The 17,691-nt window shown below is 39.4% G+C and overlaps 1 protein-coding gene across 1 annotated transcript in view; it reads right to left on the reverse strand.

Moving 5' to 3' along the window:
- LOC138819963 (anaphase-promoting complex subunit 4-like) overlaps positions 1-17,691 on the reverse strand; it is a 47,454-nt gene that overhangs the window by 17,091 nt on the left and 12,672 nt on the right. The window contains 11 exon segments of the mRNA XM_070011552.1: positions 183-207; positions 1,737-1,870; positions 4,057-4,158; positions 5,267-5,331; positions 6,090-6,176; positions 7,948-8,031; positions 9,564-9,695; positions 10,337-10,421; positions 11,288-11,332; positions 11,431-11,458; positions 11,573-11,646. Coding sequence (XP_069867653.1) covers positions 183-207; positions 1,737-1,870; positions 4,057-4,158; positions 5,267-5,331; positions 6,090-6,176; positions 7,948-8,031; positions 9,564-9,695; positions 10,337-10,421; positions 11,288-11,332; positions 11,431-11,458; positions 11,573-11,646 — 861 coding nt within the window.

Genomic DNA, 17,691 nt, shown 5'->3' on the forward strand with positions numbered 1-17,691 from the left:
CAAAAATTAAGCAAATAAATGATACTATCTGGTTGTAACTGTGTTTCCAAAAAACTGAATCTTTCCCAGCATTCTGTGACATATGAATTCTTTTCCTAACTCTGCAAGTAAGTGAGGAAAAAATTTTCCCACATTTTTTGTTAAAAAATTACTAATCAGTAAAAAAAAAAAAAAAAACTGACTCCAAGAGGAAGTTACTACTATAAACTTATGTTATGTCACAATGTCTGATACCACTGGACATCATTTTATGAAACTAATCTTTTAGTCCAACAAATAAATGAGGTCTCAAAAATTGAACTCTCTTGGATTTGACACAAATGAAAAAACGTTAAGTATTATAAATCAAACTCATTTTCATTTTGGTGAACTTTCTGAATACAGAGATGAGTTCAATTTTTATAAACTCTTTAAGTTTACTTCTATGTGATAATTACAGTAAGCAAATAATACCTGTACTGATTTTCCTTGAGGTCCTAAGACCTGAACCGGGAGCCTGTGCATACTAGACAACAGTGTGCCAGTGAGCTACATTCCCAGCAGTACAAGTATTTTTTTTTATGTTTCATAATATCACTGAGAGGTGGATCAGTATCAATCACCCTACTAGGAAATCAAAGATTGCAGCACTCCTATGTTATCAAGTAAGGTAACTAACATTCTCTTGCAGCACCAGTGAAAAACAAAGTTTTCTGTGTTCTACCTAACTAATACCTTCACCCCTACCTAACACAACCAGACCACACTAAAGCCCTCCCCCACTGCTCTGTTCCTCCATCTGTAACCCTTCGTAGTGACATTTTTTCTACTTAAGAGGATCAAGAAGTTAAATACTTTCTATTCATCGTGAGAGGTAATCCTAGAAAACTTAGTATATCATATTTGCTCTCAGCAAATGTAAATTCCAAAAATATTCCAAAACACAGGAAAAGCAATGTCATTTCTCCTCTCACTTTGTCTTCTGAGCAAGTGCTGGGGTTTTCACTTTCTAGAGCCCAATCATAATGACAGTGAACAGGAGGAAGCATATGTATTATAAACTTAGAAAAATAAAGAGTAAAGAACAACTTAAAACTAGTTTCAGAAGTACTGAATACTGGTGAGTGACAAAGTTCTCCAGGAGAAGCCAAGTGCAGAAAGCTCAAAGAGCCAACAGCCAGGAATGACAAGAGAGTCTGAGAAGCTTGGTGCTGTGGCGGTTCACGCCTCATCCTAGACACTCAGGTGGCTGAGATCTGAGGCCTGCAGTTCAAAGACAGCCCACACAGGAAAATCCAGGAGATTCATAAACTCCAACTAATCACCAAAAGCCAGAAATGGAGCAAATGGTAGAATGCTAGCCTTGAGAAAAAAAGCTCAGGGACAGCACTCAGGAATTGAGTTTAAGTTCTGAGACTGGCACCAAAAAAAAAAAAGAAAGAAAGAAAAGTAAAGAAAAACAGCTCAACAGAAAGAGAAAGTAAAATGTATTCCTAAACTGTATCTTACTGTACTGGACATACTAGCCAAATATAAATAGATTAAAAACTGAATCAAAGTTAAATTTCATAGACTTGAAACTCTTTGTATGATTAAATAAACTTACAATCCTTTTGCCTTAGCATACCAAGCACTGGGATTACAGGTATGTGTGTAAGGTTCTTATTAATTTCAAATGTAAATATTCACAATCAATAGCATCTAAAAGGAAATAAAAAATATAAAGAAATAGTCCTTGTTAAATAAGTAAACTATACCTAATATATTCTGTTGAGAAATTAAATCACTACCTTCAATTCCCATAGCATCCAGTCCAAGGGGTTTGTATTTTTGCTTCCATGAAGCCATTCCTTTCAGTTCACTCAAATAATACAATAAAGACTCTGAGCCACTAGCACAACAGGAGACATAGTATCATTACTTAGTCACAGGAGACATAGTATCATTACTTAGTCAGGGTGGTAGGCAGTGGTAGACAGTTCCAATTTTTCAGAAATAAAAATTTAAGGTAACTATTTAATTTTCTTGCCATTAAAAAAATTGTATCTCTAGTTCTATAAACATAAGCACAATCATCTGGCTATCATCTACTGAAATGAATATACATGACAATACGATTAAATTTTATATGAACAAATTGTGTTTCACAGTCCTGGCACTATCTGAGGGGAGGCGCAATGCTAGGGATGAAGCTAGGGCCTTGCATAAGCTAGCAAGTGCTCAACCACTAAGCTACCCCTTAGCCCCAATCTTGGCACTTTAAAGAGAGCCAGTAGGCAATCTTGTTCACCCATATCTATCCGATACTAAACAAATAGTTTTTGAGATCCAACTTTGTGTCAGACATTGTGCTAGATGCTAGGGACAGAAAGCTGACAAGAATCAGGTCCTTGTGACCACAGAAATTACAGCATAACAGGGGAGACAGGTCTCAACCACACAATCATACAGTGTAATCTTCCCAATGGCCATAAATACCTTGAGGGGAATGCATAGGACAAGGGTATAAGTGTAATATGAGTTAATATGGGGACTGGTGAAAAAATATGGGGACTGATCAAAAAGAAGGGAACAGGAGCATCTGTGAGAGGTATTCTATTGGATTTACTGAGGAATACACATTCTACAGGGATGAGGATATAGCTCACTAGTAGAATCCTTGCCCAGCATATACAAGACCCTGGTTTTGACCCAGAGCATTGCAAGAAAAGGAAAAAGAAGAGTAAAAAGACCAGACATTTGTGGAACAAAGTATAGAAAGACCAGTGCAGAAGGCATTACATAACGGGCTGTATACAAATTTAAACTGAACATTCAGCATCCGCTTGTAAAACTGTCACTCAAGCAGCTACGGATAGGAACAACACGAGACCTGGAACACTAAAAGGAATTGTGGCTCTGCCATGTACTATCTTTGGGCCATCCATATAACTAATTCAGTTTCATCCTGGTAAAATGAGACTCAGAACAAAATTCTAGGGTGTTGAATGAAAAATACACAATATGTTTTACAAGATAAAATATACAACATACTCAATTTTCTCTGTGGAACAAAAAAAGGAATATATGCCCTATTTCAAAATATACCTTATAGTATAGTGGGGGGATCCAGATGGGAGACTTGCTTGGTGAAAAGATAGTGAAAAATTATTTCATGAAGCAGAAATAATCTTTACCCTTGAGTGTGCCAAGATTCCCCTTCAAATGCCAATGCAAAAATTTCAGCTAGGCACTATTCACAATCAATAGCCAAGATATAGAAACAACCCAGATGCAGAGAAATGGATGGAACTAAAATGAATCAGTGTGAGTGAGGTAAGACAAGAGCAGAAAGACAAATAGCACATGTTCTTCCTGATATGAGGATGTTAAAATCCAAAACGCAAGGAAATACGACAAAGTAAACAGGACTCAAGAAACAAAGGACATCTACTTAATCTGCCATATAATTTCTAAATGACTCCATGTTCTTGACCTCATATGGGGTATATATGTGCACACATCTAAGGGAAGCTAGGAGGAGGGCATGGAATCAGAGGGAAACAGGTGAAAAAATACAACAGAGGAACCCATCAGCTACACTGGGCATTGATGAAAATGAACTAAAGAACTCAAGGGAGGGAGGGATGAGAGGGAAAGAGGGAACAGCTAACACTAAGCAAAAGGAAAGAAATATATTTATCACCCAAAGCAGAAGAAATATTGTCAAAGCTCATAGAATTCACAAACTTTATAGACCAAGATAATGACAATTTGCCTTGCAAAGGTTAAAATGTGTTTGTGATTTTAACAAAATATCACTATCCTACAGTACTATGAAATTTGTGACATTTATATAATCACTTAATCTCACTAAAAATTATTATTAAAAAATTTTCAGGGTAGTGGCACTGTAGCTCAAGTGGTAGAAAACTCTCCTTGAGCTGAAGAGCTGAGGGACAGTGCCCAGGCCCAAAGTTCAAGCCCCATGACTGACAAAAAAAAAAAAAATTCAGCTAGGAAAGATTCCAGAAGAAAATGCCAGACAATAAAGGTAAATTTTCAGAAAGACCAAAGCAATGTCCATCATCTTTATACCTCTGCAAATGACTTATAACCAACTTCTGAATACTGGAATATGATGACTTTAACAGCACCTTTACAGTTAGCTGGTTCACCAAAAGGGGCTGAAGTTCAGCACTACAATGTAAAAGGATGTTTTAGTCATTTCTCCATCTAAAATCTGTACACATTGCTTAAAATCATAGATTTCAAAGAAAAAAACAAGATTTTGGAACAAAGTAAAACTACTCCCAACAAAAATAAAACTTTCTTAAAAAAATACAACTTTCTTTTGTATACAAAAAGAAACAAAAAAATAACCCTAACACACTTAAGTACACATGAGGATACACTGCATATTAAAAAGGACTTGGCTTAGTAAGGCAAAGGGCAATGCTCACTAAGCCATATTGTACCAATGTAAGCATTTAGGAAAAGGATGGCAGAGGTTTCCACAAAGCACCATGGAAATCACATCTGAAACACGGGAGGGAATAAATGAAAACCATAAAAAATAATTCCAGAAGTAAATACAGATTAACCTTTTCATGCGCTTAAGATGGGGAAAGTTCTAAGATACCAAAAAGAAAAAGTTTAGTTTGGCAACATAAAAACTAAAATTTCTGTACAAAATGATCACATTAACCCAAAAGGGTGTATCAAAAAACCTGGAGATCTATACTCCTAATACTCTTTTTATACCAGAATTTTCTATTTCATTTGGACAAATGAATTATTCATTTTTATTTACTTTTAAAATCAATTGATTTAAAAAGGGGAGAGAGAGGTGAAACAGGGCATCAGTGGCTCATGCCTATAATCCTAGCTACTCAGGAGGTTGATATCTAAGGATTGTGATTCAAAGACAGCCCAGACAGGGCTGGGCTCAGTGGTAGAGTGCTTGCCTTGCATGCATGAGGCCCTGGGTTGGATTCCTCAGCATTACATAAGCAGAAAAGGCCTGAAGTGTCGCTGTGGCTCAAGTGGTAGAGTGCTAGCCTTGAGCTGAAGAGCTCAGGGACAGAGCCTAGGCCCAGAGTTCAGGCTCCAGTACAGAAAAAAAAAGACAGCCCAAACAGAGAAGTCTCTGTGAGAGTCTTATTTCCAGTTAACCACTCAAAAAACTGGAAGCAGGGATGTGGCTCAAAGTGGTAGAGCGAAAAGATCTTAAGGACAGCACATAGGCCCTGAGTTCAAGCCCTACAACCAATCGGGGGAGAAGGGAGGAAAAGGAAGAGTTTATTACCTTGCCTTCCCCCACAACAGCAAGTGCATAAATTCATCCTGTACTGATGTGGTTATGTTCTTTTCCTAGATAAAATAAAAAGAAATATGTGGTACATGTTTTGCAGCTTATAAAGTACATCTACTCACTGTTCTTTCCTCTGTCTTCTCTCAAGCCCTTATATACAGGAAATATCTGAGGTTCAGTGACTGGAGACAACCAGTCAGCTGTTTCAATAGCTTCCTCATTCCCAAAGCACACCCACTGCATTAAGTTGTTTCAATGGTGGAAGAGTCAGCTATGGATCTGATATGGTTTGTCCCCCAACGGTTCATGTATTATGATGCTGCTGAGGTAGTGGAATCTTTAAGAGGTAAGGCATACTGGGAGGTGGTTAGGTCACTGAGGGTGCTGCTATGTGAAGAAAATGTAGTTCTCATAGGAACCTGGTTAGATCCTGCAGAGTGAGTTATTCTAAAAGAGCAAGACCACCCTTCTCCACTTTCTGGTTCCTGCATCACAAAGTGATCCCTCTGCCAAGATGCCATCTCCCAGAGGAAGAAAATAACAGAGCCACACAATCTGGGACTTCTAGTCTACAAAACTGGAAGATACATAAACCTCTTTTCTGTATACATTACCCAAGTTCAGGTACTTTGTTATAGTAACAAAACCTAATATAGACTCCTTTTTGCAAATATTTTCTGTGAAAATAGTCATTAGGCCAAGCTGTCTGAAGAAATTATGGTCTTAATATTTCATAAATTAAACTGACCTTTCTCATATAGCATATAAAGCAAATAGACTTTTAAACTCTTTCCACAGGAAATATCAGTTACATTACCTGCACAAACTTAGTGAGACGAGAATCCATCTGCATCAGTATTTCTTCCCATACTTCACACATACATGTCAGTGACAAATTTATATACTATTAGCAAAAAGAAAAAAATATTTTAAACCCACATTCTACCTAATATGTGCTATTTAAGGTCACAAAAAATCCAGAACTTACTTTCAACCACCCTAATTAACTTAGTTAAGCCAAAGGAAAAGAGAAGACCATAGCTAACCTTTGGTAACTTCTTTTTTTTTTTTTTCCAATTGTGGGGCTTGAACTTGTGGTCTGGGGACTGTCCCTGAGCTCTTTTGCTCAAGGCTAGCTCCTTACCACCTTGAACCACAGTGCTACCTCCTATTTTCTGGTGGTTAAATGGAGCTAAAAGTCTCATAGACTTTACTGCCTGGGCTGGCCTTGAACCATGATCCTAAGATCTGAGCCTCTTAAGTAGCTAGGATTACAGGTGTAAGCCACCAGGGTCTAACTGTTTGGTAACAACTATTTTTACCAAAGAATCAATGATTCTTAGAACTTTAGAAAGGAACTTTTTTTATACTTAAATTTTATTGTAAAGGTAATATACAGAGGGGTTACAGTTACATAAGAAAGGTAATGAGTACATTTCTTTTTTGCACAGTGTTACCCCTTCCTTCATTTCAAAAGAACATTTCTATACCTAGTAAAACAAACATCTTTTACATTTTATTATTTAAGCTGTGTTTTATTACACTGTCAAAATGTTAATTTGTTCAACTATTAAACTGTCAGAGGACCCTTAAAAGATTTCGACACCTAGTTACATTTGCCATCAAGTAAATTAATGGCTGTGGTAGAACAATAATGAAAAAAATGGCCTGAATTCTTTACAGTTCTTCTATCCTGACTTATTCTCCTCACCTTGCACCTGGCTGCCCTATAACTTGCTCTAACTGAACATAGCAGAAAAAACACTGCTGAGGCCAGGGCTTTCAAGTTGTTTATACATCTTGACTTGCACTTTTTTTTGAGGGGACGGAGAGGGAGACAGGATCTTGTTATATAGCCCAAGCTTGCTATATAACTCAAGTTGATATTATAATACTCTTGCCTGAGCCTCCCAATTGCTGGATTATAGAAGTGTCCCACCAACCACAGTTCAACTTACACTCTTATTTATTTAATTTTTTGCTAGTCCTGAGCTTGAACTTGGCCTGGGCAACTGTCCCTGAGCTTCTTTTGTTCAAGACTATCACTCTGCCACTTAAGCCACTGCTCCAGTTCTAGCCTTTTTTGTGTACATGGTACTGAGGAATCGAACCCAGGGTTTCATGCATGTGAGGCAAGCATTCTACCACTGAGACACATTCCCATCCCTCAATGTGTACTCTTGAAACCTTTGCTGCCACTACCCTAGAAACAGCACAGGACTAGCTGGCTAGAAGATGAGGGATGCAGGGCAGAGGCAAAGCCACTTCAGCCAGGGACACATATCAGCTTGCATGATCAAGCTGGGTGATATGAGCCATACCAGGTACAGATCACCACAACTTTCTGGCTGAGTTTAGTCCAAACTGCTAACCTACAAAATTATCTACTAATTTGGGGTATCTTTGTTATGATCAAAACCTAAAATCATAAAAAGACTATTTTATTTGCAATAAAGTATAAGTAACATTAACAGGAACATTTAAAAGATTGACTATTTTTTCCCTTTCATTTGGAGGTGATAGGATTGGATGAGTAGATTAATTAAATTACTTTTTCTGGCTTTAATAAATATTGTAAGATTAGCAGAATAGACATCCAACTGACGTCAGTTTTAAAAAATAAAATTACAAATGTTACAGTAGATACTACTAGAAAGCAAGTGATGAATAAATACCTGCAACAGAGCTGAAATGTGAATAAACTTCCTGGCCATCTGAGTTACTTCATGTAAGAAGGAGTAGAGCAGATTGGTTTCAAGCTGAAAAACAAGAATAAATTGAGTCATAATCAGATGTATTTACTTTTTTAAAGATAAATTGTTCCTGTAAAACACACACACACACACACACACATACACACACATGTGCATGCGCACACGTGTGCATCCTCTAACTTAAAGAGGAGCAAAGATGTAACTAAGTATCAGGAAGACCAAATCATAATTCTGTCCCCTTTGAAACATAACCAAGTTGGAGGCATCAGAACCAAGGGAAGGCATCAAAAGGCATTAAAATACTACTGGTAAAAACAAAGAAAATATCCCTTACCAGTTGTATCGCACAGAAGTTGTCATTAAAAAAAAATCTATTACTAGCTGGGAATGTTGCTTAGTTGTAGAGTGCTTGCTTAGCATGCATGAAGCCCTAGATTTGATTCCTCAGTACCACATAAACAGAAAAAGCCAAAAATGGCACTGTAGCTCAAGTAGTAGAATGTCAGCCTTGAGCAAAAGAAGCTCAGGGACAGTGCCCAAGCCCTGAGTTCAAGCCCCAGGACAAAAAAAAAAAAAAAAAAAAAAAACAAAAAAAAAAACTTTTACAAATTTCACAGAAAAAAAAGAGCTGCTCTATTATAGCACAAATACAGCCTGGTGATCACAGTTGCTCAGCCTTAAGACACAAATGTGTACTACCATTGTTGTGAATTCTATGTCTAGGGTGCTCTGGAACACTGAACAGCATGCTATTGAAGACACTAAGCAGTCCTCACATCTTCTATCCTTTTGTTCTACTTTGTTTGAAAATTCACACATACTTAGGATAAACATATAGGATTTTCAGAGGAAACACTGGGGAAGTTTTCTTGGCAAAGCAAAGGTACAATCTAAATAACAGGAGCCCAAACAGTTTCCTAATCTTATTATGTATGCTACACACAATAAAAGAGCCCTCACCAATACTTAAATGTTTTACACAAAAAGCATGTTTAGAGCCTAATGGTGCACACCTGTAATCCCAACACTTGGGAGGCTAAAGCAGGAGAACCTGAAGTTCTAGGCCAGTCTGGATTACAAAGCAAGCCTTCCTCTCATTAGAAGGAGAAAAAAGGCACAGAACCTGAATGCAGACTGCCTAGTATCACTTTCCAATTATGAGCTTTTGTATGTGTCCAGTACTTTCTTCAGGTATAATAACAGTGCCTATCCATATGTTGTTGTGTTTAAGGCACTAAGGGTTTGGCATATAATAAATGATGAATATCAGCCCTTATTATTACTAATAACTGAGTCCCAAGAAAATGCTCAAAACCAAGTAATTCTGTTATAGGAACCAATTTGTAGATCATCAAAACATTGTTTTTATGTGGAAAATAATAGTACTACAACAGCATTCAATATGTACAATTTAGAAACTCCACGGAGATGTTTTATTTTGCTGCCCATTAGAATACAGTGAGATATAGATACAAACCCACAGAGGTGGGGACCCAGCTCAGTGGTGGACAGCATGCTCGTACGTCCTGTCAACTCTCAGCACCAACCACCCTAAAAAACAACTGAAAAACTAAAACATATTCTTAATCTCTACAATTACATAGCTGAAAGTATGAAACCTTTGAAGCATCACCAGTGGAAACCTCTGCGACCACTGATAATGATTTCAAATCACTTGATAGACACAATGCAAGACAAGTGCCAGCAATCTGCAAAATAATCACACACCCTCATACATGTGGTATCACTGCTAGGGTGCACTTTGTAATACTGGAAGCAACAATTTATACACAACTTTAGAAAGCTGTGACACACACTTCTGGTTTCAGCTATACTCATGTAGCAGGTAAAGGTAGGTAAAGCAGGTAAAGGGCTCCTCCTAGTCACAAAGACCTATAAACATTAAAACTTCTGATCCCAATCCCATCAACAGTTGCACATCAAAGGTTGATGAACAAATTCCCTGAAGGCTATGATATTTTCTACACCTTGGGGAATTGTGAGAGCGAGATGAAAAAGGCTCTGGAGAAGACTGATTTAGCAGTAGTAGGAGACTCAGTACTCAACAAAGAGTGGCTTCCGATAGCTTTCATTAGGCTCCAGTTAAATCACAGTCAAGTGGATCAGATCAATCTTTTCATTAAAGGAAAAAGCATGAGTAATTCCACCAAAAGTTTCTCATCTCTATAGTAATATCATTATTTTAGCTTAAAAAATCCTCTAATTATTTAAAAACAAATTGAAACTGAAAAAATAAAAATAAAACTTACTATGTTATTCTTATTCCATAAGTAAACTAGCCACTATATTTTAAGAGAAATAATACAGGAAACCTAAAAGAAAAACTCACTCCTGTGACTCGAGCAATTTTGAACATCCCATAAGCATAAAGCTCAATAAATCCAGAGCTTCCTCCAAGGACAAGAATATTTAATCTAATAAAAAAATGTAACAAGCAGAGAACCAGTGAACAACACAGATGATTGTGGGTGTTTTTTATATTTGTGGATTTTATTTCTACACTATCTTTAAAAAATAATTAGCATGAACTTATAGTACAAAAGTGTTACACTGTGATATTTACAACATGAATATAATACACTTTGATCAAATTTACTCCTAATCTATATTACTCTTTCTTAACTATCCTTCCTCCCTATCTATTCCTTCCTAAGTTTCTGTAGGGCTTCATGCTGGTATTGTCATACATATATATTCACCTTCCCTCACCATCTCTTTTTCCTTTCTCCCTCCTGCTGGTTCCTCTTCTCTCTTTTAGATGACTGTGGTTTTTTTAGCCAAAATATCAATTGTTACTGCTTTAATCTAATCTGAGTGCTAAAATTCCTCTGTGGGGAAAACTGATACACTAAGCAAACACAGCAACTCTCAATATTCAATCACAGCAGGCCATTTCTTTTGTTTCCAAAGAACAATATATATTTCTTATAGCTAACATTAAGCATTTATAGTAACATAACATACTAATAATTGTATTCACATACAGCCAATAACAAAACAGTTTTATTATGGATATGACACAATGAAGAACTTGGATAATTAAAATTGAAATTTTAAAAATTCTAGTACTATCCCCTTTTACTTATTAAAAACAAGTATACTGCATTACTGCTAACACACGAAACAAAGAACGAGCACACAGTAAAAACAGCAAGACGGTGACATCTATTATTTGAAGACACAGCGTGTCTACAATGAGATAACATAACAAAAGATTTGCTCCTGAAAATTTGGAAATGTTCCTCCAATATGAAAAGTGACTTATTTAAATTAGATTTACCTGACATCTCCCAAGCGTTTAATAATTTCATCAGAATTCTCCTCACTACAATATAAAAATAAATTGAGTCATCTTTCAACCATGTTCTTTCAACTAAAAAAAAACATTATTTTATTTGAAAACAACAAAAAAGTATATTTTACCTAAATATTTTTGAGGTGCTGCTATAATGAGAGAAAGGAGAGACAAAGGTAAAATGATACTCATGAGAGAAGTATGTACCAATATTTAAAGCAGATTAACCTGCAAGATTAAGTCCAAAGAAATACAACTCTGATACTTACTTTTTTGGTAATGTGGGCAGCTTGGGTAAGAGAATGTTTGACTCATCTTCAGCATTATAGAACGATATTAGAACACTAAAAGGAAGGGAAACAGGCATTACACAAACAGTAATAAGTTACTTCTCTTTCTATTAAAAATATATTTTTTAAAGACTCATTCCATAACTTTAAGAAGTAAAGATATACAAGACACCCTGGCTCATGGCTCATGCCTATAATCCTAGCTACTCAGGAGGCTGAAACATGAGTGTCACCGTTCAAAGCAAGCCGGGGCAGGAAACTCAGTGAGACTCTTATCTCCAATAAACCACCAGAAAATGAGAAGTGGTGCTGTGGCTCAAGTGGTAGAGGGCTATCCTTGAGCTAAAGAGCTCAGGAACAGAGCCCAGGCCCAGAGTTGAAGCCCCACAACCAACAACAACAAAAAGTAAAGATATGGCACAGATAGTTTACCTGTCTAATAATCACAAATAAGAAATGATAAAAGCAGAAATTTCTTTTGTTTGTAAAAACAAATGGACCTACTGTTATTCAACAGTTTTCTTGGGCTGGGAAGGTGGCTCAGTGGTAGAGCGCTTGCCTTGCATACATGAGGCCCTGTGTTCGCTTCCTCAGCACCACATAAGCAGAAAAAAAAAGGTCAGAAGTGGCGCAGTGGCTGGAGTGGTAGAGCACTTGCCTTGAGCTGAAGAGCTGAGGGACAGTGCCCAGGCCCAGAGTTCAGGCCCCACAACCAGACCCAAAGCAAAAACAAAAACAGCTTTCTTAGCATAAAATACCTTCGGCCAGGTGCCTGTAATCCTAGCTGCTCAAGAGGCTGAGATCTGAGGACCATGGTTCAAAGCCAGCCTCGGCAGGAAAGTCTGTGGGACTCTTATCTCCCATTAACCACAAGAAAACAGGAAGTGGAGCTGTGCCTCAAAGTAATAGAGCACTAGCCTTCAGCATGAAAGCTTAGGAACAGCACTTAGGCCCTGAGTTCAAGCTCTTATGCCAGATAAAAACAAAAACAAAAACACACACACAAAATCCACCTTTCATATATACTCAGTATTGGGATACTGAAAATATATGATTTTTTAACTCAAATCTAAGAAATTTTGCTACTAAAAGTAACTTTACAGAACAGTGCAATTAATATATCATTTAATTACTGGTTCTATGGCTTACATACATTTGCCATCTGACAAAACAGCAGGTACAAGAGACTATATCATAAACTTTGCAACAGTCTCAGTAGCTGGGATAACAGCATGTGGGTTTATAGGCATGTACTACTGCACTTGGCTTATAAATAGGTTTATTTCCCCTTGTCATTTTCAGATAAGACTGGAAACAGATAAGCTAGCAAATGAAAGAATGGGAATTTAGAAGTATTTTTCACACTTTTACACAAAGTAGCTATCCTGAGTTTCTAGACTTAACAGGAAACAATTCTAAACCATGAGTACCAAGTATTGAGAACACAGTTAGCAAGTAAGTGAGCTGGGATAGGAAGTACAAATATGGTCTGCTTCTCTCACTTTCTAGAAGATTCACTGATTATCTGATAACGGATTAATCACTGTGGATTCATGTATATTTCAAATGCCAGGCTACCACCTTGTTATCTATTTCTTTCAGGCCCTTCATCAAGTTGTCAGTTAACATTCAGGATTTACAAATTTATTTGATATCAAGTTAGTAAAATTTAATCAGTGAGGAGGAGGTGAGGGAAAAAATTATTTTTTTAGGGGGGGGTGGTCGGTAGTGGGGTTTGAACTCTGGGCCTTGAACTCTAGCCGGGGTGCTGTCCCTCAGCTCTTCACCTCAAGGTGAGTGCTCTACCACTTGAGCCACAGGGCCAATTCTGGTTTTGTGGTAGTGAATTGGAGATAAGAGTCTCATGGACTTTCCTGCTCAGGCTGGCTTTGATCTTAGCCTCTTGAATAGCTAGGATTACAGGCGTGAGCCACAGGCTCCCTGCAGAAAAGTAAATTTTTTAATCCTCCCTTCCCCAAATTCAACATCACCCAGATTCACTAGCCCCTCAGTCTACCTTTACTGCAAGCTTTACTTGTCTATACTATTTTGAAAGCATTTTTGGAAATTTTACTTCTAGTAATTAATCTAAGGAGTAATTACACAGAGTTATTTCAAGTACTCAGAATGTTTATACAACATTGCTTATAAAAACCCAAAACTGACAATTACCTAAAACCACCATAGGAGTCATATTTAGTAAATTAGAATATATGAAAGAGTGAATTGCTATGCAGGCATTTAACATTAATGTGATAAATCTATCTCTATTGAGCCAAAAAGAAAAAAATTATGTATGAAAATAGGAAGCATCATTAACTTTAAAAAATTGTATTGTTATTATAAAGGTGATGTACAGAGGGTTTACAGCTCACTGACTTAATAAAAGTACACACATAGATCTCTATTTGAACATATCAAGCAACGTGGAAAACTGTTCACCAAAATAAAAGCAGTTGCTACTTTTCAGTGATAAGCTTTCAAAGAATATTATTTATTTGTTTGTTTATTTATTTATTTATTTTGGGTTCAGTAGTGGGGCCTGAACTCTAGGCCTGGGCGCTGTCCCTTAGCTCTTCAGCTCAAGGCTAGCACTCTACCACTTGAGCCACAGCACCACTTCGGGCTTTTTTCTTTTTGCTTATGTGGTGCTGAGGAATCGAACCCAGGGCCTCATGCTTGCAAGGCAAGTGCTCTGCCACTGAGCCACCTTCCCAGCCCGTCAAAGAATTTTAAGTCCTTACATTTACCTAGATAAAAATTAAGCAATGAAGAATATATATTCACTTTACAAAAGCAATTTGCTTTTTTCTTAGAGTACTAATGATGCAGACAAAGTTGACACTAGGATTTAGTAGTTTACAGAGCTGACTGGATGTGTACCACAGCTCAGAAAAGGACTGTCACTGTGAAACACCTGGCAGAGAAGTTCAGTCATCATAGCCCTACCAGCCACGATAGAAGAGGTAGCAAGAGGCAAAAGACCACACAGAAATGAAAGAACTGGAGTCAAAGCAGGGGGTCCTCATGTGTGACCTACTTATTTACATTATGCATATCTTATTCACACTTATTCATACATATTCATAAGAATGCTTCCGAGCCTGTACAACTACTGCTGAAATATTTTCTGGGTAAAAGGCCATGATGGCATTGATTAGACTGGCAAACGGCAGCTGGTGCTTGACCAAAGGGTAGAGGACAGGAGTATAGAAAGAACAAAGTTAGAGTTTACTGCACTTATCTTTGCCAAGAAGCCACATTTTTCCAAAGAGGTATCTCCAACAGATAGAATTCGAGCTATGAAAAATGTTTAACCATTTAAAAAAATTCCAAAGGACGGGGCTGGGAAGGTGGCTCGGTGGTAGAGTGCTTGCCTTGCATGCCTGAGGCCCTGGGTTCGATTCCTCAGCACCACATAAGCAAAAAAGAAAAAAAGCCAGAAGTGGCACTGTGGCTCAAGTGGTAGAGTGCTAGCCTTGAGCTGAAGAGCTGAGGGACAGCACCCAGGCCCAGAGTTCAGGCCTCACAATTGGAACCCTCCCCCCAAAAAAAGAAATCTAATTTTGCCCAATATTGGATTATGTGACACTTGTTTACAACCAGAATATACACAGATAATCTTTGGTTTTTGTTTGTTTGTTTTTTGGGTCCAGTCAAGGGGCCTGTGACCCAAAGGGGTAGAGTACCACCACAAAAGCTCAGGGACAGTGCCAAGGCCCTGAGTTCAAGCCCCAAGACTGGTGCATATGTGTGTACACACGCATGCGTGCACGCACACACACACACACACATACACACACATACACCATGCTTCCTCTAACACCAGTATTTCTTATTATCATTTTCTATGACCTTAGGAGCATTAACACCTTGGGACTAGCTAGGTAGTGAAATTCTAGGTAAATGAGAGACACCCTCTTCTTTTGACATGTAAGAAAAAGCCACAAAGGGGAGAGGGGAGGGCTGGCACTGTCTCTGGCAATGGAAGACAGGCAGGCGGGAAGGAAAGATCTGGAAACTAGAACCTTCCGATCACCCACACCTTCACACTCCTTGCAGAGCTGGGGGTCCCTGCATGTCCTCTGCTCTCTACACTGGAGGCGGCGGCAGTGGCTGCAGACGGCTCTTTGCCATTCCCTGAGCAAGGAGAGGCTGTGGTGCCCTATGCGAACCTCGCCCCGGGGTGATGCCAATGTGGGCCGCACGACTTTCCTCTCCTCTTTATCTCCCAATAGGAGGGAGCTGACAGCTTGGCCCAGCCAGCAGAAAACCTGTGAGCCAGGCTCCACTAGACAAGCAGGCCTTCACCTCCCTGAGGACTGGGGACCTGAGAGAGCAGACACAGGCAGACATTTCCCCCACCGCAGCCAGGGCAAAGCTGCCCATGGCCTGGGCAGATGGCACCATCCCCATGGCCCTGCTCTAGCTTGTCTTCCCAACGGTCTCTCCCATCCTCTCCTTTTCCACACTGGTAGCTCACGCCTGTCTTCCTACCTACTCAGGAGGCTGAGATCTGAGGATTGTGGCTCGAAACCAGCCCAGGCAGGGAAGTCCGTGAGACTCTTATCCCCAATGAACCACAAAAAGCTAGAAGTAGAGCTGTGGCTCAAATGGTAGAGCATTACTCTTGAGCAAATCAGAGCTCAAGGGCAGCACCCAGGCCCTGAGTTCAAGCCCCATGACCTACATAAAAATAAAAATTGGAAAACAAATTGAAAAATCAAGAGAGTCTTCCCCCAGTCAGAGATTTTTACCCAATTTGAGGACCCCACCCCAGCTTCTATCTTCTCATGGGATAAAGTCCAACACAACCCACATTTTGGTCTCATCCAAAGTCCCAGCTGGGACCTCTGCTCCATCCCCTTCTCCTGCTGCTCTCCCAACACTAAGCAGGCAAAGGTGGGCATTAAATGTCCTTTGAATACCAGCTAGCTTGCAACACATAAACACATAAGTGATGTTAAACAAAATCCCTATGAACAAGGACACAGCATTAGACCATGCCTGTGGAGAATGTACACCTTGGCAGAGAAGCAGAGAGAACACTGAAATAAAAGGTGGGGTTCTGAGGCAGGCTCCAGTGGCTCATACCTATCAATTCTAGCCATTCAGAAGATTGAGATCTGAGGACCGTGGTTCAAAGCCAGCCTGGGCAGGAAAGTCTGATGGGAGTCTTTAGTTCCAATGAACCAGCAAAAAGTCAGAAGTGGAGCAGTGGTTCAAGTGGTAGAGCACTAGTCTTTAGTAAAAAAGCTCAGAAAAGCACCTAGGCTCTGAGTTCAAGCCCCAGGACCAGCACACACACAGACACACACACACCGAGACACACACACAGACACACAGACACACACACAGACACAGACACAGACACACACACACACACACACACACACACACACACACACACACACACTTCAGCCCAGGCCAAATCCTCTGTTCAGGACTTGACACAAGATAACATGAGTTTTACCCCCAGGAAGTACGGCATTTATTTAGGCACGAGAAAGCCGACTCTACTTCAGCTCCCGATGGACACGCTGACACTAGTCAGAGGGGTCCTGGGGCCTCGTCTGCATATGACTCATGGCTGACCTCCCTGAAGAGCACTAGGCCAGCGATTGCAAAGATACCAGAGTAACACGTGTAGCCACAGAGGCGATACTCAGGAGTGGGGAGCCTCACGGGAGGGTGGCTGAACCAGTCAGACACTAGGGAGAGAGCTCCAACCAAGAGCCAGCCCAAAGGTCACCTCCATGGAGAACCAGCAGACAAACTTCCTTGGAGGAAGTCTGAGGACATGGAGAACGTTCCAGATGAGCATCTGCGACTCCCTGACTTACATGTTCTGCCAAGATCTCAGAATAGATTACCCCCCCCCATTAAAATGGAGGCACCTGGCAGCTCACACCTGTCATTCCAGCTACTCAGGAGGCTGAGAGCTGAGGATCGAGGTTTGAAACCAGCCTGGGCAGGAAAGTCCATGAGACTCTGATCTCCAGTGAACCACCAAAGGCCAGAAGTAGAATTGTGGCTCAAGTGGTAGAGCACCAGCCTTCAGCAAAAATAGTGCAGGGAAAGCACCCAGACCCTGAGTTC

This window comes from Dipodomys merriami, unplaced genomic scaffold, assembly GCF_024711535.1.
Source record: "Dipodomys merriami isolate MVZ:Mamm:240054 unplaced genomic scaffold, mDipMer1.0.p SCAF_839, whole genome shotgun sequence".
NCBI classification, from domain to species: Eukaryota; Metazoa; Chordata; class Mammalia; order Rodentia; family Heteromyidae; genus Dipodomys; species Dipodomys merriami.